The 24471-nt window shown below is 38.0% G+C and overlaps 1 protein-coding gene across 3 annotated transcripts in view; it reads left to right on the top strand.

Moving 5' to 3' along the window:
- Positions 1–24471, top strand: part of A2M (alpha-2-macroglobulin) — a 61116-nt gene that overhangs the window by 409 nt on the left and 36236 nt on the right. Inside the window, exons 2-12 of one of the 3 annotated variants that reach the window (XM_070049280.2) lie at positions 2755–2848; positions 3342–3525; positions 4950–5109; positions 5272–5324; positions 6789–6809; positions 7089–7257; positions 8036–8120; positions 9527–9647; positions 10288–10402; positions 10541–10650; positions 13324–13485. In XM_070049280.2, the coding sequence (XP_069905381.1) occupies positions 3349–3525; positions 4950–5109; positions 5272–5324; positions 6789–6809; positions 7089–7257; positions 8036–8120; positions 9527–9647; positions 10288–10402; positions 10541–10650; positions 13324–13485 (1173 nt within the window). In that variant the 5' untranslated portion in view covers positions 2755–2848; positions 3342–3348. The remainder of the gene's footprint in view (positions 1–2754; positions 2849–3341; positions 3526–4949; positions 5110–5271; positions 5325–6788; positions 6810–7088; positions 7258–8035; positions 8121–9526; positions 9648–10287; positions 10403–10540; positions 10651–13323; positions 13486–24471) is intronic. The other 2 variants (XM_008259806.5, XM_070049281.2) reach the window with 2 other exon arrangements.

The raw sequence follows: 24471 nt of genomic DNA, 5'->3' as shown, positions 1-24471 counted from the left end.
TTCTTTGATTCTTCACAAAGTCATTTTTTTCCTGGATCTCTGCATCTCTGTATTTCCAGATGATACGCAGTCTTTCTAAAAGGCATTAGAAATTGATAATGTTCAAAGGATTCTATTTCCTAATCCTGATGTTGCTATTGACCTGCTTGAGACAATGCTATTTATATTTACTTATCTCCTCTCTCTTAATTTCTTGTCATTTTCTTTCTTTCTTTTTTTCTTTCTTTTTTTATAAAATAAAGACAAATGTCTCCCTCACCTAGATCTTAACCATGGAGCATTGCCCTAGAATATAAATCTCTATGAAGCCAACTAAAGGACTAGTTTGAAATACTGGTGTTGACATTAAGAAAGCAAAGGATTCTGATAACATCATAGAAAAACTTTTCCAGATCAGGTGGTGATGAATTCTTTGAACAAAACGTAGGGAGGAACTAAAAGAAATTCCATCAGATAGCTGATTATAAGCAATTTCTTAAAGATTTCATTTATTTATTTGAGAGTTTGAGAGGTAGAGTTACAGACAGAGGGAGAGACAGAGAAAAAGGTCTTCCTTCTGTTGGTTCACTCCCCAAATGACCACAACGGCTGGAGCTGCGCCCATCCGAACCCAGGAGCCAGGTGCTTCTTCCCAGTCTCCCACACAGGTGCAAGGGCCAAAGGACTTGGGCCATCCTCTACTGCTTTCCCAAGCCACATCAGAGAGCTGGATCGGAAGAGGAGCAGCCACGACTAGAACCGCTGCCCACATGGGATGCCAGCACCGCAGGAAGAGGATTAACCACAGCGCTGGCCACTATAAGCAATTTTTGATACATGTATATTGGGTGATTTAGAATGCAGAAGGAGTTGCAAAAAGTGGTGACAGTGATACTGTTTTACTTGCCAATTTGTTATTTTTATGTGAATGGTACTTCTTAGGACTTGTCAGCACACAAAACAAAAATAATAACATAATGAACGCTATACCTCGGTTAATTCATGCATTAAGGAATATCTACCTATGCATACACACACTCATTGGGGGAACAAACAGCTAATCATTCTCTTTAAAGAAAAGCTTCAGGGAGAAGTTGTGGGGTAGTGGGTAAAGCTGCTGCCTGCAGTACTGGCATCCCATATGGGCGCCAGTTCAAGTCCCAGCTGCTCTACTTCCGATCCAGCTCTCTGCTATGGCCTGGGAAAGCAGTAAAAGGTGGCTCAAGCCTTTGGGTCCCTGCACCCACCTGGGAGACCTAGAAGTAACTCCTGGCTCCTGGTTTCAGATCAGCGCAGTTCTGGATGCTGTGGCCAACTAGGGCGTGAACAAGCAGATGGAAGACCTCTCTCTTTCTCATTCTCTCTCTCTCTCTCTCTGCCTCTCCTCTTTCTGTGTAACTCTTTCAAATAAATAAATAAATCTTTTTCAAAAAATAAATATAAGCTTCAAGAATGTTTACAATTTATATTAAACATGTATGAATCATAATTTGTAATATATTTATTTTGTTTGTAGTTATAACCCAGTACTTTTGAAAATAACTCAATCAGAGAATAGTTAATGTTTACAAATTTATTACCACATTATTTTTAAAATGAAGAAGTAACATGTCATATTACTTACATGTATGTAAGTAGTGCAAGTATTTACATATATATGTACTCACATACTTGTTAATCAAGAAGAGTGCTCAATAAAATATTTCAAAGCATTGAAATAGTAGGATAAGTTTCTTTGTGATAAATGGCATGGAAATTCAAGCTCAAGGACAAAAAATGGGAAAGTTGTTAAATTTCTGACCATTGCAAAAAGAACTTTTTAATGTATTATTTAAGAAGATGGTATTGAGTATCTTATAACTATTATATTTAAGATTCCATGGGAAATTTGCAAAAGTAATATGTTTAACTTGGAACATAAAAAATGATGTAAAATAGCTGTTTACTTGAAAATAAGTAAGCAGTAAAAGGTCTCTAAAATTCATTTTAGGAATTCTGTTAGCAAAAATGTTTGAAAACTACATGGTCACTCTTAAATTATTTATCAGGGCACTGAGAAAGTTTGTGTCCTGCTTATGAGTTACCAAGATCCTAATTCAATCACTAGAGAGGCATCTTTGAATTATTGAGCTTGAGTTGAAAGGCACATATTTAAAATGCAGACACCCAAGGTTATACACTAATGCTACCAGTTTTTTATCATAATTGAAACTTCAGTGACTCACTTTGACTCTCAGATTCCAGATCCATAAAATAGATGCAAATTGTTGTCATACAGTTTCCACAGGGATGTTGAACACAGCGATTGGTACAATAACAGTTAGTTCTTCCCACAACAAGGATTCCTACACTAACCTGTATCTCAAAGATGTCTGTGTATCTGATATTGTGGCATCTGCAGGGTCAATCATCTGTGGATCAAAAATATTTTCTAAGGATTCTGAACATGTAAAGACTTTTATCTTGTCTCTTTCTCTAAACATTATGGCATAACAACCATTTATAGAGTATTTATAGCTTAATTAGGTATTATAATAATCTAGAGATTATTTCAAGTACATGAGAGAAAATGTATGGGTTATATGCAAATAGTTCAGCATTTTGTATAAAGAATTGAGCATTTGCAGATTTTAGTATTGGTAGGGGCTCTTAGAACCAATCCCCTACAGATTCTGAGAGACAACTAAATGTACTTTTTTTAATGAAAAAAATATTTTGTTGTTTGATTGGTTTTTGTGATGTTCACATACCTGAGAAATACTTTTATTTTTACAGACATCCTAAGGTAAAATAGATTTGCATCACAAATGTAACTGGTATTTTATTTGAATCCAGATGTTCACATACCTTAAAGATTCCTTAAAGTGAGGTATGCTTACATGTTTAAGCTCACTGCCATGGCATATGATGCAAAAGGGAAATAATTCTAATGCATGCCACTGGAAAGCAGAGTTTGGGGGTGGGGTGCATTTGACCTAGTGGTTAACGTGCTAATTAAGATGTCCGTGTTCCTGTGGGAGTACCTGATTTCAGTTCCTGGCTTGGAGGCAGTGGTGATGGCTTAAGTAATTGGGTTCCTGCCACCAGTGTGGGAGACCTGGATTGAGTTCCCAGCTCCCAGATTTCCTGTTAGCATTTTGGGAGTAACCAGCGGATGGGAGCAATCTCTCTCTTTCTCTCTCTTTTTCCCCGTGTGTGTGTGTGTGTGTGTGTGTGTGTATCTTCTCCTTCCCTCTCAAATAAATACATAAAAATTAAATAAATTAAAATTGTTAGGATAACAATAATTGTGATGGAAAATAGTGCTGTTGATAGTAAAGTCTCTTTTCCTTCATCCTTTCACTGGACTCTCCCATTCTCAGAAACTACATGGTGCTGGTCCCCTCCCTGATCCACACTGGGACACCTGTGAAGGGCTGCCTACTTCTGAGCCAGCTGAATGAGACAGTGACTGTAACTGCTTCTTTGGAGGCTCTCAGGGAAAACAGGAGCCTCTTCACTGACCTGGTGGTGGAGAAGGATTTATTCCACTGCATCTCCTTCACTGTGAGTGTGGTTGTTTGGCTTAACAGACCTGTTCACTAACTCGGGGTCCAGGGATCCAGTACTCAGTCAACATGAGACTGTGGGAGCAGGCATTTGGCTTAGTGGTTACAGACTTGTTGGGATACCTGCATCCTACACCAGAGTGCCTGGGTGTGATCTCTGCCTCCACGTCCTGACTCTCAGTCCCCACCAGTTCAGACTCTGGGAGGCAGCAGTCTTGGCTCAGGTAGTTGGATTCCTGCCATCCATGTGGGAGACCTGGACTGAGTTCCTGGCTCCTTACTTGGGCCATGATGGACATGGGGAGTGAACCAAAAAACTTTGAGGCCTGTTAAGAACTTCAGATAGTCATTAAAATATATCAGGTAGGTGTAGAAATTAAGAAGCCATACAAAGGCCAGTGCCACGGCTCATTTGGTTAATCCTCCACCTGTGGGGCTGACACTCTGGGTTCTAGTCCCTGTTGGGGTGCAGATTCTGTCCTAGTTACTCCTCTTCCAGTCTAGCTCTCTGCTGTGGCCCGGGAGTGCAGTGGAGGATGGCCAAAGTACTTGGGTCCCTGCACCCATGTGGGAGACCAGGAGGAAGCACCTGGCTCCTGGCTTCGGATCGGCGCAGCGCCAGCCATAGCAGCCATTTAGGGGGTGAACCAACGGAAGGAAGACCTTTCTCTCTGTCTCTCTCTCACTGTCTAACTCTGCCTGTCAAAAAAAAAAAAAAAGAAAAAGAAAAAAAAAGAGAAGCCATACAAAAATTTCCTACGGTGGAAGACAAATATTTATAGGAATATAAAAATTATTTTAATATTCAAAGTAAAATCCTACTAGCCAGAAAAAAAAAGTATATGACAGATCAAGGGAAAACGTGACTTCTCCTTAAAACTGAAGTGGAAAAAAATCTTAATAAAACAAACTAGGTCAATGCTCAACATGAGCCACCCATGGCAGACTAACAGGAACACATCACTCCCCATTTGAAGAACAAAAATTGGAGAAATCAGCCTGAGCCAATTTTTAATGTCTCTTCAGAGTTATCCATATGTGAGATATGCACAACATAATGCTAGTAAAATATGGTGAGCTTCTCTTTATAACCTCAGGACGTGTTTTTCTATGTCCTTTAAGCATATAACATCACCTTGTCAATCTCAGTGTATAATTGAATCAAGACTCTATCATTGGAACCCTAAGATATGACTCTCACTTCCAGCCTGCCTTACTGATTGATTGCCCCCTACCTTGTGTTTCGTTTTCTCATATGTAAAATTGCAGAAGTATTTCCTGTCCATGCCAGCTTTTCTAGATTAGAATGAAGGAGTGAAAATATATACAGAGGGTAAAGTCTCCAAGGGAGAAGTGGAACTGGGAATGGGGGAGGAGACTTGAGAGATTGAATGAGTTCTCAGGACTGCTTCTGAATTTCAGGTCCCTGTGTCTTCATCCATTGAGGAAGTAATGTTCCTCACTGTCCAAGTAAAAGGAGCAACCCAAGAATTCCGGAGACGGACCACAGTGTTGATTAGACCCAAAAACAACCTGGTCTTTGTACAGACAGACAAACCCATCTACAAACCAGGGCAGACAGGTAAAAAGAGGCCTACAGTCATGACATTGAAAAGGAAAGACATATTCTCCCTTCTGTAGTCCCCAGAGTCCATGTAATCCTTGTTTCTCAATCGTTTGTCTCACCAGTGTATAGTCCTAGGAGAAAGGGTTTTAGGTGCTCATAAAAATATTTCTGTTTCAGTGAAATTTCGTGTTGTATCATTGGATGAAAATTTTCGCCCACAGAATGAGTTGGTGAGTCTCCTATTATTAACGTAAAATCACTATCATCTTTATAGACACACTGGGAACCTGAACCTGTTTTGGTATTTAGGGAAGGAGCAGGGAGAATAAGAGCACTGCATCACCAACAGTAACTGTTGACATGACAATAGCACAAGATCCTCATTTAAAACAGTATCCCAGGTCTATTTGTATTGCTGTTGGTCAGTTATCATAACATTAAATTTACTCTTTAATTAGTCTCAATTAGGAAAATTAGAAAGATATATTAAATAACAGACACTGCTAAAAAATGAAAGAACCTCTATTCAAATAACTTCCCTAAACACACTTCTAAAATCTCTGCTACAACAGAAGATGACAGCAATCAATTTGTTCAAGACTAATCCTTGATATCTGTGGTAACAAATAACTTGTTAAATTATCTTATAATGTAAATATCAAACCAAATTATTCCTTTTCCTCTTACAAATATACTTCTTAACCACATTATCTAAAAAAATGGCAATTCTACTCTTATGGTTTCTAAAGCAAAAGATTATGGCATAATCCTTACTTCTCTCTTTCTCTCACTTTAATTTCGTCTACAAAATCACATTGTTTAACATATAGCCATACATGTGCATTTCTCTATCTGCAAAATTGCATAGCAAAAGAACTTTCTTCACCAGGAAACTTCTTTCCACCTGAACTGCTACAACCTGGTCCTGGCCAATATAATCTCTTATTTACAAGATCATTGTGATAACCTTAAAACTATACTCCCAGCTTCAACTTTTACTCTTCTATCTAAAATCAAACATCACATTCATCACTATGTCAGCTTAACCCTGCTTCATTTTTCTTCTTGTGCTTACCACCACTTGAGCTATATGATGGATGGATGAAAAGCTGATAGATATTAATATAATGTATATAAAGTTTCTTTTTCTTATCTGTTCATCCCTGTTACACATTGTTCTCTTGTGTGTTGCTATATTTGTGGTCTCAGCTTCAGAATGATACACAGCACATAAATACACAGTTGCTAAATACTAGGTTTTAAAAATGAATAAGCATTTTTAGGAAGGGAATTATTCTCATTCTTAGAATTATCTAAAAATTATATGATTCATCTTAATATCAGGGTCTGAACATGATTACTTGCAGTTCTATACATGTTTATATCTCAATTTGTAAAATTTCATTGCAAAACAATGTTCTTCACGGAGATGCTATAAGTACTTAAGTAATGTTAGCAGTCCTATTTCTAATGAATGGCCGTGAACATCTATACTTGTTACTGATGGCCTATTAAGTTCTTAACATTGTTTAGTGATTACTTAAAATGGATTAATAATACTGTAAAATTTCACCTGAGATCTTCAGGTGTTTTTCTCTAAAGAGAATTAATCTATACAAATCTGGTTTATTTATAAATGAGAATTGGAGATATTTGATAATATTTATAAGCTTCTTTCTTTTTCTGTCTTACAGATTCCACTACTATACATTCAGGTAAGCATGTAAAACATTCCATAATTAGAAAGAAAGCAATAAGTTTTGGGAAAATGTCCTTATTTGAGAGGTTTTTATAATATGTCAGAAACCTGTCAGTAACGGGTGAGTCTTCAAACTCACATAGGGCTGGGTGGTTATAATTCATCCCTGTCCTCAGCCGTAAACACCACTCCATTTGTTCTCTTTTAGGTAACAGTGGAGTCTCCACAGATTTTTTTTTCTTACTGTCTCCAATGTTCTAGGCATTCATGTAAATTATAATTTATTTATCCATAGGATCCCAAACTTAATCGCATTGCACAATGGCAGAATATCAAGTTAACCAGCGGCCTCAAGCAACTGTCCTTTGCTCTCTCATCAGAGCCCTTTCTGGGCTCCTACAGGATTGTGGTACAGAAGACATCAGGCATAAGGAGAGATCACTCCTTCACTGTGGAGGAATTTGGTATGGGCCACGGAAAATAACTGAATTTTTAAACTTCATGGGTCTAGAATTTGAGCTCATGTGAAGTCCTTCCATTTCCCATGGATGAGACTGGGCTTAGAAGATAACTAATTTCATCTAAGTCCAATATATTGGTGACTTATTAATAGGATTTCATATAACTTGGCTATTTTTGCAGCTGTATTTAGTATTTTGAAACATATAAAATATCCTTATTTTGGTGAATCTTCCATAACTCATCAAGTGTACAGTGACCTGTCATAGTCCCTCCACCAAAGTCTCCATTTAAAAAAATATATGTATTTATTCATTATTTGAAAGGTGGAGTGGCACAAGATAAGGAGAGATATCATCTATTTACTGGTTCACTCTCCAAATGATTATAGTAGCCAGGGTTGTGCCAGGCCAAAGCCAGAGGACTGAAACTCTATTTGGGTCTCCCATGTGGGTTGTAGGGACTTGAGTACTTTGGCCATCATCTGTTGCTTCACAGGCATATGAGCAGGGATCTGGATTGGAAATGTGTAACCAGGTCTTGAGCCAGTGCTCCAATATGGGATACAGGAATCAGAAGACAAAATTTAACTAGCTACACAATATTCCACCACCACCCCCAAACTCTCCATTCAAGAGTAAGGTGGACATGAATATATTGGAGACTAGGGCTGCCTTTTCAAAGTCTTGAAATATCATTAGGGTATTGTCACAGAGAATCTGAAAATACGAATACCCCCCAACTGAAAACTAATCACCACCTGCCTTTATCACCAATCAACAGTGCTTCCCAAGTTTGAAGTGAAAGTGACAATGCCAAAGATAATCACTTTCCTGGAAGAAGAGGTGAATGTTTCAGTGTGTGGCATGTGAGTTCATTTTCTTTTTTTTTAAATAAATAAATAAATTAATTAATTTTTTTTGGACAGGCAGAGAGGACAGGAACTCACCATTTGTGACATTTTGGCTATTTTCTCTAGCAGTAGTGACAACACAAATACTTTTAAGTACTTTGGGTGTGCTTCCATCTCAAAAAGTCCTGTTGCTTTTTATTTTTTCCTTTTTCCTTTCATGTTCTTATTAGTATTACTATAACTGTCATGGGGTGGAGAACTGTTTCTAGAGCATCTTTGCTGGTAGGATTAATTCTGAAAGTCTCAAAGCTGTGCACACACACCAAAAAAAAAAAAAAAAAAAAAAAAGGATAAGGTTGAAGGGTAGTAGCTTTCTGTTAGCCAGAAAGAACCAAAAATATATATTAGGAAAATGATCAACACATGGTTATATAGGAAACGTGGTCATCAAAGGCCATTGACCTGACCTTGCATACATAGTGGAGAAGTATCTTGAGTTCAGAATTTGCAGATAGGCATACAACCAAAATCTCATTTAACTCATCAGTCTACCTATGGCATGCCACAGACCTCTCTGCATGGCCATATTTATTAAGGAGACTGAACATGGTCTCTCTCTATGGTTCCTTCCAACCTTGAAAATTCATACTTCCAAGATCTCATGCTCCTATCACTGGTAGTCTAGCAGTAGCAGTAGGAGAAAGTACAGGCAAAATGAAGACACCAGTCCTACCTAAAGACATACATGTAATGGCCCTACTACTCAGCTTGGCCTCTGTCCCAATGCTGTCTCAGAGTAGTCGCTACTAAGGTTCTGGCCTCTCATAACTGGTGAGCCAATATTCTTGAAAATAGAGATATAAAGGACATTTCAAATAGGACAAGAAACAAGCATCCTGAAAACATAGCAATCATCCATGACTTATATATTTATAAATATATTTGTATATATGTATGTATGTGTGTGTGTGTGTGTATAGAGAGAGTCATACACAGGAGAGGATAATGGAAGAGAGATACCATGATATCAATGATATCAATCATTTGTAATCCCAGGCATGACAGGATGTTCATTTTTTTTCTCTTTCTTTGTTTTATTTTGCTTTTGTTGGTATTGTTTTTTCCTCTTAAGAACAGATTTAGCTTTTGTAATAAAAACATTTTTAAAAAACTTTTTAAGGACAAAAAGAGAAATTTCAAGAGAAAAAAACATGATAAAAGAAGAATGCAGTAAATTTCAGCATATTGCACTAGGGATTTCTCAGAGAAGAGACATTGTGGAATCCATTTGTCCTTGATTTGTGAGTTCTGCAGAGAACAGAGGGAGGTATAGATGGTGAATCGCCATAGCTAAAGGGCAAATAGCAATTGGTAAAAAAATGGGGATGCTCAGGGTTCATTTGGCACTGTTTTCATGATAGATACACCTATGGGAAGGCTGTCCCAGGACATGTGACTATGAAAATCTGCAGGAAGTATAGTAACCCCACCAACTGCTATCATGAAGAGTCCCAGGCATTCTGTGAGAAATTCAGTCACCAGGTAGGTTGAAAACTCTTCCTCCTAGGGACTAACAATAAAGACCTTGTAGACAGGTAGTGAGTTGCAATATGATGAAAAAATACACGTAGTGTTAATCACCGTAACTGAGAAGGCTATCACTTCTGCTCTCTGTGAGCAAGAACTTGTCACATGGCTACATCGATATGCCAGGGAGATGGGACACAGAGTCCCCAAGTGTGCAGTTTCCAGGCACAGCTGCATACTAAGGAAGGAGCAGCCACTCTGGTGAAGAGTTAGCTTCCTGCTGCTGTAAGGCTCCTCAAAAGTTTAAGGCATTTCAGACACAGAGGAATATGCCTGTCAATTATATAAGGATATTTCAAAAAGTAGTGGAAATGGAATTAAAGCATGTTTATTTTGGTTAAAAAAAGGTGAAATTCATTCATAATTTTTCACAATATGCAGTTTCCATGAACTTTTTGAAAACTCTTCAGATATGAAATATTATTCAGAAATGTTAAAAAATAGTTCCTGGAGGATACTGTGTCCTCATGCTCATCATAGGAAATGCCTAGATACTTTGTCCCCCCCCCCTAAAAATTCCACCAGATTAATTGATCACTTATCTTTCCAAGATGATGTGTGATATGTTTTTGTATTTCATTTTCTCCCCTCTTAGCTAAACAGTGATGGCTGCTTCTCTTGGCAAGTGAAAACCAAAGTCTTTCAGCTGAAGAGGCAAGAGTATGAAATGAAACTTCAAGTTGAGGCCAATATCCAGGAAGATGGAACAGGTTTGTGTAGCACATAGGTGTGGGAGAAAACAACAATGGATGGCAATTTATTTCCTTGACTAAATTATGAATTATAATTGCATGAGAAGTTCAGTTTCATTACTCCTCAAAAAATGTCTTTTTCTTCCTCATTTTCAGGAGTGAAATTAACTGGAACAGGGTCCAGCAAAATCACAACAACCATAACTAAACTCTCATTTGTGAAAGTGGATGCTTATTTCAGACCAGGGTTATCCTTCTTTGGGCAGGTGGAGTATTTTACAGTTCAATAGTGAAATCACGCACTGTCATCTAATTAGCACAACACCATGGTCTGTGCTAGAATCATACCTGGTTAATGACATCAATTAATGTAACCAAAGGTTGCTTATTATAAGGGTAAAACACTTAAATATAAATCTAGTAAATTTATATATAAAATCATTCTCAAGCTCTAATGGGGCAGATGTTGGGTGCAGGGGTTAAGACACTGCTAAGGATGATGCCAGCATCCTATCTTGAAGTACCTGGACTTGAATCTGGCAGCAGTCTCCATTCTAGCTTCCTGGTAATGCACACCCTGAGAAGCAGTACTTAAATCCCTGCCTCCCGCATGGGAAATGCAGATTGAGCTCCAGGCTCCTGGTTTTGGCCTGATACAACCTTAGCTATTGTGAGGATTTAAGGAGTGAACCAGCTTCTTTGTCTCTCCCTCTTCCTTTCAAAGGAATAAAGATAAATAAAAATTAGGGCAGAAAAATTGTTTTTTAAAAAAAGTTGTATCAAAATTTGTAGATTTTCTTTTTCATTTTTAGAACATTGCATTATGTCATTCCATCTCCTCTTCAAGATGTATCAGAGAGTCTCATATTTTTATATCATTTTCTCACAAGAATCTCACCATTAATTATGTCCAGTTACATTATGCTTCTAACATTGACATGTAGGAAAATGCGTAGGTAGATGATATTAATTTTTATTTTGAAGTGTTAAAGATTTTACTAAATCTAGTTTTTCTTCCATGGTGTCACCTGAAATAATGTTGGGCTGGTTGGAGAATCAAAGTTGGAGTTCATTCAGAAGTCAAAGTAAAAACTTAAGCTTGGGACAAGGCAGACTGCTGTAAGCTTTTGTTTGGTTAAAAGTAGCATACTTTTTCTTATATCATGGGTATGTACGTTAAGTCATATTTAAACAAAATTATATCACAATTCTCAACCACATTAAAAATTGAAGAAGGATGTCTGGCAATGGTTACACATTTGGCTATTGATTAAAGGGGTACACGAGGTTCCCACACTGCAATGCTACTCCTTTGCAGGGAGAGGCAAACAATGGGATTGTTAAATCATTCAGACATGGAAGGACAGGTCTTTAAGCATCTTTTTCTATAATGGCACCGAGACACAAAGTTTACTCCTTCTTAACAGACTGCAGATGTTTCCTGGGTCAGAGTTTGCTGAAAGACAGGCGGAATCTGAGAAACTCACTGTTGGTGAGTTCTCATTGAATTCAGTCTCTGGGGACAACATTCCACTCTTAAATCCACAATGGATATTGCACTTACATTCACCTTCTGTAATAACCAATATATTTTTGAAAGGCAGTAAACACAGCAGCAAAATGTGATAGCAAGTTCTCAGATTTCAAAATTATGAATTTATCATACATCTACCAAAAATTCTTCTACTATGATTTTTTTGTTGTAAGCAGTCATGCACACTGATCTTTCTGACTCCAGGAGTCTGAGATGACAGAACTCGGTGTGTAATCGCCAGTATTTTTTTTCTCAAATGAAATGCTATAGTATTTCAGCTGTAGAGTGGGAAAAACAGGGAACTAGATTCAACAAAGTGAAGTATTTTCTAGGTTTGGTTATGCTATGATAGCAAAAAATATTCAAAAATTTTGGCTTAAATGAAACTTCCTAAAATGAAAGGGTAGTCTAATTTTAAGTTTCTCAGAGACCTATAGTACTTTTTCAAAGATATATTCATTTATTTGAAAGGCAGGGTGACAGAGAGGGAGAGGCAGAAAGATCTTCCATCTGCTTGTTCACTCCCTAAATGCCCACAACACTCAAGGCTGGGCCAGGCCAACTCCAGAGTCAGGAACTCCATCGAGCTCTCCCATTTGGGTGACAGGGACCCTAGCACCTAGGCCATCATCTGCTTCTTTCCCAGGCAGATTAGCAGGAAGCAGGATCAGAAGCAGAGCAGACAGGATTCCAAGGGGGCATTCTATAATGGCATGTGGGTGTGGCAAGTGGTGGCTTAACCCTCTGTGCCAAAAGCCTGGCCCCAGTATTGTACTTTTCAGTGTTTTCTAGCTACTAAATAACTATGCTATTGGTCACGAACCTCTCTCACTAGAAGAGAAAGGACCAAAATTATGTGCATATTCTTGTCTTTGTACGTGCAGCCCATAATCTCACTAGCAAGTTGAATTATGTAATTCAGTTACAAATACCAAGTCAAGTCATTCTATTGTACTCCCGTTGTCAAAAGTAGTTTACAATGAAAATTAATCCCCATCTTTACAATCTGAACTGGACTACTTATCTGTGGAGTTCAATATCAGCAGTAATGTGGCTTTACAACCTTATTTAATACTATTAGCCTCGTCTCAATTTTAAATTTTCATGTGGGAAATTCATCATTAACTCTGCCTACCTTTGAAGCTACAGATTGAGAAGCAGGCACCATATATAAAACAACTGGAGAAGCACACAGGACAATGTATTAACAATTGCTTACTTCTACACTTAAGATACTTCAGAAAATAAATCTATAAAAATTTAATAACAAAACTAGTGTTTGGGGTTCATGTAAGTGCAAATGGATTAAAATTTTTCAACATATGTCAGGCATTTATATAGGTGATAAAATGAGTATGTATAGTGCCTCCTAACTGATAACTGATTCACAATTTTTAATCTTTAGGTGCTCCTTGTAGATGGGAAAGGCATCCCTATGCCGAATAAAACCATCTCCATCAGAGCAAATGAAGCTAACTATAATTCCGCTGCTACTACTGATGAGCAAGGTCTGGTTCAATTCTCCATCAACACTACTAATGTTATGGGCACCTCCCTCACTGTTCGGGTAAGTTTGAAAAAAAGTTACCGATGATGTGAAGTAACCACAAAAATAAGGTTGCAACATAAAAGTGAGGAAATTTCCAACTTGTGTTTAGTTGTACAGCGAGAACTTTTTAAGTTCAACTTTTTAAAAGCCAATGAAAAGAAGGCAAAGTTGAAAATGTGAGGTCTATTTTAGCAACATTGGTGGGAATGAAGCGATAATGCAGACCCTATGGAAAACAGTACGGTGGCTCCTCAAAAAATTAAAAGTAGAATGAACATAATATCCAGCAATCTTATTTCTAGATGTATATACAGAAAAAAAAAACAGAGTCTAACGATATTTTCCCACCCTTGTTCATAAAAACTATTCACAATAGCCAAGAAATAGAAACAACACAAGTATCTGTCAATGAATGGATAAACAAGATGAGTACATATGGCATTTATATATTTGGGTTCCAGAATCACCAGCTGGTAAACTGGATGAAAATGATGAATCGGGGGTGGGCGTTTGGTGCAACAGTTAAGACACCGCTTGGGATGCTCCCATCCCTTATCAGAATGCCTGGGTTTCAATCCTGGTTCTGCTTCCAATTCCACCTTTCTGTTAATGTGCACTCTTGAAGGTAGCAGATGATGGCTCAAGTACTTGGGTCTATGGCACCCACGTAGGAAAGCATGATTAAGTTCCAGGCTCCTGGCTTCTACCTGACCCATCTCTGGTTGTTGAAGGTGTTTAGGGAGTGAACCCGCAGATGGGAGATTCTGTCTCTCTTCCTTCCTCCCTCTCTGCCTTCCAAACAGAAATAAATAGATAAATAACTTTACACTATCATTCAACCTTGTATTAAAGGCAAGCAAGTAAAGCCTCTATGCTTCATTTCCTCATCTGTAAAAGTGTTACAATATAGGTGGCTAACTCTTGGCGTGGTTATGAAGACTAAATGAAACAATATATGTACACTTAGTAAGCCCCTTTTAACAGCCAAACACTCTGAGTAAAAATGCCAAGTTTAATATTATTACCTTTTTTCTCTTTATTTTGATTGATGTTTATGGGATACAATGTGATGTACCCCATATATACATATATATATACACACACACATATATATATATATTCTGACATAATCAAATTAGAGTAATTAGCATAGCAATCACTTCAAACATCTTTTCTTTGTAGTGAGAACATTAAAATTCCTTTTCTAGGTATTTCCAAGTATATATTATTGTTAAATATAGTCAACCTACTATGCAATAGAACAGCAGAATCTATTCCTTCTAATTATAACACTGTACTTTAAAAATTATTTATTTCTTTGAAAGGCAGAGTTACAAAGAGAGAGGCAGAGACAGACACAGAAAGAGAGAGAGAGAGATTTCTTCCACTAGTTCACTCCCCAGATGGCCACAATGGGCAAGGCTGGGCCAGGCTGAAGCCAGGAGTCAGGATCTTCTGGGTCTCCAGCATGAGTACAAGGGCCCAAGCAGTTCGGTCATCTTCCATTGCACATTAAAAGTGGTCTGGATCAGAAGTGGAATAGTCAGGACTCGAACCAGTGCCCACATGAGATGCCAGCATCACAGACAGTGGCTTAACTCGTAACATAACAATGCTGGCCCCATCACACTGTACTCTTTAAGCTCTTCACATTCCTCCCACCATCTCCCCTCCCTACATTCTGGTAATCATTGTTCTACTCTCAACTTCTATGAAAGCAACTTATTTAGATTCCATGTGATCATGTGAAATTTGCCTTTCTGTGCCTAGTTTATTTCACTTAACACAGTGTCCTCTAGGTTCGTACATGTTTTTTTTCAAATGATAGGATTTCAACCTTTTCTGTGGTTGTACATAATACACAATGTACATAATATACCAATGTGTATGCTACATTTTCTTTATCCATTAACTGCTGATATATACTTAGGTCGTTCTGTATATTTGCTATTGTGAATAGTGCTTCAATAAACACTGAATGCATGTTGAATGCAATTATGGTGTCTATTCACTATAATCTTTTCATTTCCTTTAGACATACTCAGTAGTTAGATTGCTGGATCATAAAGCAGTTTTATTTTTAATGTTTTTAAAGGCTGTTTAATAATTTTATGCCAATAATTTTGGAAACTAATATAAAATTCACATATTTCCTCAAAAATACAAGTTCAGGAAAGTGATACAAAAAGGAAAAGACATGCATTAATACATATGTATTTAAGAAATTAAACTCCTTTTTAAAACATTCCTCAGAGGTAACTAAATACCTCAATAGCTTCACTGATGAATTTCACCCAACATTTAAAGAAGAAATTGTAGCACAATAGTATATTCTTTCAAAAATAAAGAAGGATTAAATGCTATTCCACTCATTTTAAAAGACCACCATAACCTTGATATCAAAACCTAACAAGTACAAGGGGGAAAAGTTACAGAATTATAACCCTAAATAACACAGGTGGGAAGCACTTAACTAACACATAGCATATAAAATCCATAAAAAGGTAAAAATAAAATATGAACTCTTAAATTTTTCTTCTTATAGTGGCTTTTTTCCCCCCATAACCTCCCTCCCACCCGCAACCATCCCATCTCCCACTCCCTCTCCCATCCCATTCACATCAAGATTCATTTTTAATTATCTTTATATACAAAAGATCAATGTAGTATATACTAAGTAAAGATTTCAACGGTTTGCACCCACACAGAAACACAAAGTATAAAGTACTGCTTGGGCACTAATTATACTGTTAATTCACATAGTACAACACATTAAGGACAGAGATCCTACATGAGGAGTAAGTGCACAGTGACTCCTGTTGTGGATTTAACAATTGACACTTTTATTTATGACGTCAGTAATCACCCAAGGCTCTTGTCATGAGCTGCCAAGGCTATGGAAGCCTCTTGAGTTCGCCAACTCCGATCTTATTTAGATAAAGCCATCGTCAAAAGTGGAAGTTCTCTCCTCCCTTCAGAGAAAGGTGCCTCCTTCTTTGATAGCCCATTCTTTCTGCTTGGATCTCACTCACAGAGATCTTTCATTTAGGTCATTTTTTTGTCACAGTGTCTTGGTTTTCCATGCTTGAAATACTCTCATGGGCTTTTTAGCCAGATCTGAATGCCATAAGGGCTGATTCTGAGGCCAGAGCACTGTTTAGGACATCTGCCATTCAATGAGCCTCCTGTGTATCTCGCTTCCCATGTTGGATTGTTTTCTCCTTTTTAATTCTATCCGTTAGTATTGGCAGACACTAGTCTTGTTTATGTTATCCCTTTGACTCTAAATCCTATCATTATGATCAATTATGAACTGAAACTGATCACTTTGACTAGTGAGATGACATTGGAACATACCACCTTGATGGGATTGAATTGGAATCCCTTGGCACGTTTCTAACTCTACCATTAGGGGTAAGTCCAATTGAGCATGTGCTGAACTGTACATCTCCTCCCTCTCTTATTCACACTCTTATTCCCACTTTTAAGTCAAATTTAAACACCAAATAATAATTGTGTGTTAATTAAAGAGTTCAACACAATGGTATTAAGTATAACAAAAAAATACTACAAGGAATAAAGTAGGAAGTTGTTCCTTGACAGGACAAGGGCTGATCAAGTCATTGTTTCTCACAGTGTCCATTTCACTTCAACAGCTTTCCTTTTAGGTGCTCAGTTAGTTGTCACTGATCAGGGAGAACATATGATATTTGTCCCTTTGGGACTGGCTTATTTCACTCAGCATGATGTTTTCCAGATTCCTCCGTTTTGTGGCAAATGACCAGATTTCATTTTTTTACTGCTGCGTAGTATTCTATAGAGTACATGTCCCATAATTTCTTTATCCAGTCTACTGTTGATGGGCATTTGGATTGGTTCCAGGTCTTAGCTATTGTGAATTGACCTGCAATAAGCATTAATGTGCAGACAGCTTGTTTGTTTGCCAATTTCATTTCCTTTGGGTAAATTCCAAGGAGTGGGATGGCTGGGTTGTATGGTAGGGTTATATTCAGGTTTCTGAGGATTCTCCAAACTGACTTTCATAGTGGCTTTGCCAGTTTTCATTCCCACCAATAGTGGATTAGTGTCCCTTTTCCCCACATCCTCACGGGCATCTGTTGTTGGTAGATTTCTGTATTTAATGCATTCTAACTGGGGTGAGAAGAAACATCACTGTGGTTTTTATTTGCATTTCCCTGATGGCAGGTGATCCTGAACATTTTTGCATGTGTCTGTTGGCCATTTGGATTTCGTCTTTTGAAAAATGTCTATTAAGGTCCTTGGCCCATCTCTTAAGTGGGTTGTTTGTTTTGTTGTTGTGGAGTTTCTTGATCTCTTTGTAGATTCTGGTTATTAATCCTTTATTGGTTGCATAGTTTGCAAATATTTTTTCCCATTCTGTCGGTTGCCTCTTCACTTTCCTGACTATTTCTTTTGCAGTACAGAAACTTTTCAATTTGATGTAATCCCAATTGTTAATTTTGGCTTTGACTACCTGTACCTCCAGGATCTTTTCCAAGAAGTCTTTGCCTGTGCCTGTATCTTGTAGGGTTTCTCCGATGTTCTCTAATAACTTGATGGTGTCGGGTTGTAGATTTAGGTCTTTAATCCATTCTGAGTGGATTTTTGTGTAAGGTGAAAGGTAGGGGTCTTGCTTTATGCTTCTGCATGAGGAAATCCAGTGTTCCCAGCACCATTTGTTGAATAGACTGTCCTTGCTCCAGGAATTGGTTTTAGATCCTTGATCAAATAAAAGTTGGCTGTAGATGTTTGGGTTGATTTCTGGTGTTTCTATTCTGTTCCATTGGTCTATCCATCTGTTTCTGTACCAGTACCATGTTGTTTTGGTAACAACTGCCCTGTAGTATGTCCTGAAATCTGGTATTGTGATGCCTCTGGCTTTGTTTTTGTTGTACAAGATTGCTTTAGCTATTAGAGGTCTCCTGTGTCTCCATATGAATTTTAGCATCATTTTTTTCCAGATCTGAGAAGAATGTCTTGGTATTTTGATTGGAATTGCATTGAATCTAGAAATTGCTTTTGGGAATATGTTTTTGGGAAGAATCAATATCATTTTAATATCATTTCAATGATATTGATTCTTCCAATTCATGAGCATGGAAGATTTTTCCATTTTTTGGTATCCTCTTCTATTTCTTTCTTTAAGATTTTTTAATTCTCATCATAGAGATCTTTGACATCCTTGGTTACGTTGATTCCAAAGTATTTAATTGTTTTTGTAGCTATCATGAATGGGATTGATATTATAAGTTCTTTCTCAGCCATGGTATTGGCTGTGTATACAAAGGCTGTTGATTTTTGTGCATTGATTTTATATCCTGCTACTTTGCCAAACTCTTCTATGAGTTCCAATAGTCTCTTAGTAGAGTTCTTTGGATCCCCTAAATAAAGAATCATATCATCTGCAAAGAGGGATAATTTGACTTCTTCCCTCCCAATTTGTATCCTTTTAATTTCTTTTTCTTGCCTAATTGCTCTGGCTAAAACTTCCAGTACTATGTTGAATAGCAGTGGTGAGAGTGGGCATCCCTGTCTGGTACCACATCTCAGTGGAAATGCTTCCAACTTTTCCCCATTCAATAGGATGCTGGCTATTGGTTTTTCATAAATTGCTTTGATTGTGTTGAGGAATGTTCTTTCTATACCCAGTTTGCTTAGAGTTTTCATCATGAACGGGTGTTGTATTTTATCAAATGCTTTCTCTGCATCTATTGAGATAATCATATTGTTTTTCTTCTGCAGTTTGTTAATGTGGTGTATCATGTTGATTGATTTTTGAACATTGAACCATCTCTGCATACCAGGGATAAATTCCACTTGGTCAGGGCGGATGATCTTTCTGATGTGTTGTTGGATTCCGATGATCTTTCTGATGTGTTGTTGCATTATATTGGCCAGAATTTTATTTTTTTTCAACTTTTATTTAATGAATATAAATTTCCAAAGTACAGCTTATGGATTACAATGGCTTCCCCTTCCCCCATAACTTCCCTCCCACCCGCAACCCTCCCCTTTCCCTCTCCCTCCCCCCTTCCATTCACATAAATATTCATTTTCAATTCTCTTTATATACAGAAGATCAGTTTAGTATATATTTTTTTTTAAACTTTTATTTAATGAATATAAATTTCCAAAGTACAGCTTATGGATTACAATGGCTTGCCCCCCATAACGTCCCTCCCACCCGCAACCCTCCCCTTTCCCACTCCCTTTCCCCTTCCATTCACATCAAGATTCATTTTCAATTCTCTTTATATACAGAAGATCAGTTTAGCATACATTAAGTAAAGATTTCAACAGTTTGCTCCTACACAGAAACATAAAGTGAAAAATACTATTTGAGTACTAGTTATAGCATTAAATCTCAATGTACAGCCCACTAAGGACAAAGATCCTACATGAGGAGTAAGTACACAGTGACTCCTGTTGTTGACTTAACAAATTGACACTCTTGTTTATGGCATCAGTAATCACCCTAGGCTCTTGTCATGAGTTTCCAAGGCTATGGAAGCCCCCTGAGTTCACTGACTCTGATAATATTTAGACAAGGCCATGGTCAAAGTGGAAGTTCTCTCCTCCCTTCAGAGAAAGGTACCTCCTTCTTTGATGACCCGTTCTTTCCACTGGGATCTCACTCGTGGAGATCTTTCATTTTTTTTTTCCCCAGAGTGTCTTGGCTTTCCATGCCTGAAATACTCTCATGGGCTTTTCAGCTGGATCCGCATGCCTTAAGGGCTGATTCTGAGGCCAGAGTGCTGTTTAGGACATCTGCCATTCTATGGGTCTGCTGTGTATCTCACTTCCCATGTTGGATCATTCTCTCCCTTTTTGATTCTATCAGCTAGTATTTGCAGACACTATTCTTGTTTATGTGATCCCTTTGGTTCTTAGTCCTATCATTATGATCAATTGTGCACAGAAATTGATCACTGGGACTAGTGAGATGGCATTGGTACATGCCACCTTGATGGGATTGAATTGGAATCCCCTGGTATGTTTCTAACTCTACCGTTTGAGGTAAGTCAGCTTGAGCATGTCCCGAATTGCACATCTCTTCTAATGAAGAACTGGATTAAGGATTCCTCTGGGTTGCCTTTAGAAATCTCTCTTTTTTTTAAATAATAGGTAAAATCCAACAATTTTATGTAGTACAAGCAAGTGGTATTTATCCCACGTAAGCAAGGCTGTCAGCATTTTAAAAAATCAATAAATTGGACATACTACACAAACTGCAAAAATGTTAAATGGTTACATCAACTTTTGTAAAAGATATTTGGCATAAAAAAACTGAGCAAACAAGAAACAGAAGAGAAATTCCTCATCTAGATAAAGAATATCTACCAAAACCAACTTTAATAGTGAAATTGGACAGTTTTCCCTTAAGTTGGGGAAAGGGGGAAGTGTCTTTTTCTCACCACTACTTTTCAATATTATGGTGGAATTACTAGACAGTGCAGTAACACAAAGAAAGGATACAAAATGCATACATATTGGGAAGGAAGACATAAAACTGCTAGCAAATGTCATTATTGCATGTATAGAAAATTCAAAAGTACATCATAAGTACCCCTGGAACAATGTTAGTGTAGCAAAGTGGCGAATTACATGTACAATTTAATTGTTGTTCCATGTATGGGTAAGAGCTAGGATTTGAAATTTAAAAACAAAATTAAGCATCATTTAAAATTGCATCAGGTTAAAAAGCAAATCCCAATCGGTGTCTTTTAACTGGACAGTTCAGGCCATTAACGTTCAATGTGACTAATGAAAAGTGGTAACTTTGCCCTGCCATTTGCCAAAGATAAGTTCTAATATATGCTTTGAATTCCCTGTGATCTTTTGCTGTGAGGTTTCCTTCCTTTATCTTCTTTCATACTGATGACCGTGTTTCTGTGTTTCTGTGTGTAACACATCTTTAAGCATCTGTTGCAGGGCTGGACGAGTGGCGACAAATTCTTTCAATTTCTGTTTGTTATGAAACGTCTTTATTTCACCTTCATTCACAAATGATAGCTTTGCAGGATATAATATTCTGGGCTGGCAGTTGTTCTCTCTTAGTACCTGTGCTATATCTCGCCATTCCCTTCTAGCTTGTAGAGTTTCTGATGAGAAGTCAGCAGTGAGTCTGATTGGCGATCCTCTGAAAGTAATCTGACGTTTCTCTCTTGCACATTTTAGGATCTTTTCTTTATGTTTCACTGTGGAGAGTTTAATTACAACGTGTCGTGGTGAGGATCTCTTTTGGTCGTGTTTATTAGGGGTTCTGTGAGCTTCCTGTACTAGGATTTCTCTGTCCTTCTCCAAACCTGGGAAATTTTCTGCTAATATCTCACTAAAAAGGCCTTCTAATCCTTTCTCCCTCTCCATGCCTTCAGGAACTCCTAGAACCCGAATGTTGGTTTTTTTAATAGTATCCTGAAGATTCCTGACAATATGTTTTAGATTTCTAATTTCCTCTTCTTTTCTTTGATCTGACTGTATCCTTTCCTGTTCTCTCTCTTCTAAGTCCGATATTCTCTCTTCTGCTTCACCCATTCTGTTTGTAAGGCTCTCTATTGTGTTTTTCATTTGATCTATTGAATTCTTCACTTCAGTCACTATCACAGTTTCCTGTTGTACTAATTGTTTCGTTTCATTTTGATTCCTCCTTAATATTTCATTTTCACGAGAGAGATTTTCTATCTTGTCCATTAAGGCTTTATGTAGTTCAAGAATTTGTTTTTGAGAACTTCTTAATGTTCTTATCAATTTTTTGAGATCTGCTTCTTGCATTTCTTCTATGTCATCATCTTCATAATCTTGAATTGGGGTGTCTTTTTCATTTGAGGGCGTCATGGTGACTTCCTTGTTTTTATTACCTCGGTTTTTGCGTTTGTTATTTGGCATATTGGAGATATTTGGTTTCTTCACTGTGGTGCTTTTTCTTGTTATACTATGACTCTAGATTAAGTGGACTATCTGTTTTTGATGGAGCCTTAGGGCTTGAGATGGGTGTGGCCTGGGAGCTCTGTTTGGTGTCCCAAAGGTGACACTCCCAGGTTAGGAGTGGTAAATCTCTCTTTCTCTCTCTTTCTTTTTTTGATTCAAAAGGGAAGTAATTCCGCACAGCTGAACGAAGTTGGAGGTAGTTAGCAGGCAAATGATATACCCACAGGAGCCAGAGATCGGAAGCTCTTTCCCAAGGACCACACAGGGAATCTGTTTGGCCCTCAGAGTGGGTTCAAATTCTCCTTCAGTCTCCCACTGGGTTGCCAAAGTTACGGAATTGTAGCGTCTCTGGAGAGTACTCAGGTGAATTCCGTGAGTTCTCTCCCCCACCGTCTCTTTTTTCACAGTCTCAGTTCAGTAGCACCACAAATTTACTAGGTCCTAATCTCCTGTTAATTCGCCCCGCCCAGAGTCAGGGTTTTCTGCTAGGCTCAGGGCCGGTGCAGACCTGAGGTCGCTCTGCTTATGACGTATGTCCAAGATGGCGCCTGCTCTTTGTCTTGCTCGCCCTTGAGAGGTGAGCAGAGAGAGAGAAACCCGTGTCCGTACCAGTCACCTTTTTTTTTTTTTTCTCTCTCTCTCTCTTCCAGTTAGCCTGGTGAACTTTTCCCCGCCGGGGGTCGTTCCCTCTAGTCTCCTCTCTCTGCTTGCCTGCCGGTGTCTCGGGCTATTGAGGTTCGGCTCACCTTGCGTTCCAGCGCTGGTGTGTTGAGTCTGCCGCTGGTGTCCCGAACTGTGGGCTCCCACGCTCTCCACACAGGTCCACTGTGAATCACTCGTTCCGGAAGAGTTTCTTCTGCTGTTTCCTCCCCTACTCTTCCTTGAACCTGCAGTATCTCCACTTTTATTAAACTATCTCTCCCCGGACTATCAGTGTGCTCCCTTCCTATTCCGCCATCTTGCCTCTCCTCAGTTTAGTATATATTAAGTAAAGATTTCAACAGCTTGCACCCACATAGAAACACAAAGTGAAAAATACTGTTCGAGTACTAGTTATAGCATTAAATCACAATGTACAGCACATTAAGGACAGAGATCCTACATGAGGAGTAAGTGCACAGTGACTCCTGTTTTTGACTTAACAAATTGACACTCTTGTTTATGGCATCAGTCATCACCCTAGGCTCTTGTCATGAGTTGCCAAGGCTATGGAAGCCTTTTGAGTTCACCAACTCTGATCATATTTAGACAAGGTCGTAGTCAAAGTGGAAGTTCTCTCCTCCCTTCAGAGAAAGGTACCTCCTACTTTGATGACCTGTTCCTTTCACTGGGATCTCACTCGTGGAGATCTTTCATTTAGGTTTTGTTTGATTTTTTACATCTATGTTCATCAAGGAAATTGGTCTGTAATTCTCTTTCAATGCTGCATCTTTTCCCGGCTTAGGGATTGAGGTGATGCTGGCTTCACAGAAAGAATTTTGGAGGATTCCTTCTCTTTCGATTGTTCTGAATAATTTAAGAATTGGAGTTAGTTCTTTTTTAAATGTCTGGTAGAATTCAGCAGTGAATCCATCTGGTCCTGGGATTTTCTTTGTTGGGAGGGACTTTATTACTGATTCAATTTCTGTCTCAGTTATGGGTCTGTTTAGGTTTTCTATGTCTTCATGGTTCAACTTAGGTAGGTTGTATGTGTCCAGGAATCAATCCATTTCTGATAGATTTCCCTGTTTGCTGGCATACAACTCTTTGTAGTAATTTCCGATGACTCTTTATTTCTGTGGTGTCTGTTATTACATTCCCTTTTTCATCTCTGATTTTATTGATTTGGGTCTTTTCTTTTTTAGTTAGTTGGGCCAATGGTGTGCCAATTTTGTTTATTTTTTCAAAAAACCAGCTCTTTGGCTGATCTTTTGTAATTTTTTTTTGATTCAATTCTGTTGTTTTCTTCTCTAATTTTAATTATTTCTCTTCTCCTACTGGTTTGGGTCTAGTTTGCTGCAGTTTTTCTCGATCCTTGAGATGTATTGATAGCTCATTTATTTGGTGCCTTTCAAA

The sequence above is a fragment of the Oryctolagus cuniculus genome, chromosome 9 (genome assembly GCF_051225735.1).
Source record: "Oryctolagus cuniculus isolate XC-2025 breed Fujian yellow rabbit chromosome 9, ASM5122573v1, whole genome shotgun sequence".
In the NCBI taxonomy this organism is placed as follows: Eukaryota; Metazoa; Chordata; class Mammalia; order Lagomorpha; family Leporidae; genus Oryctolagus; species Oryctolagus cuniculus.
This window is presented reverse-complemented; position numbering and strand designations above follow the sequence as displayed.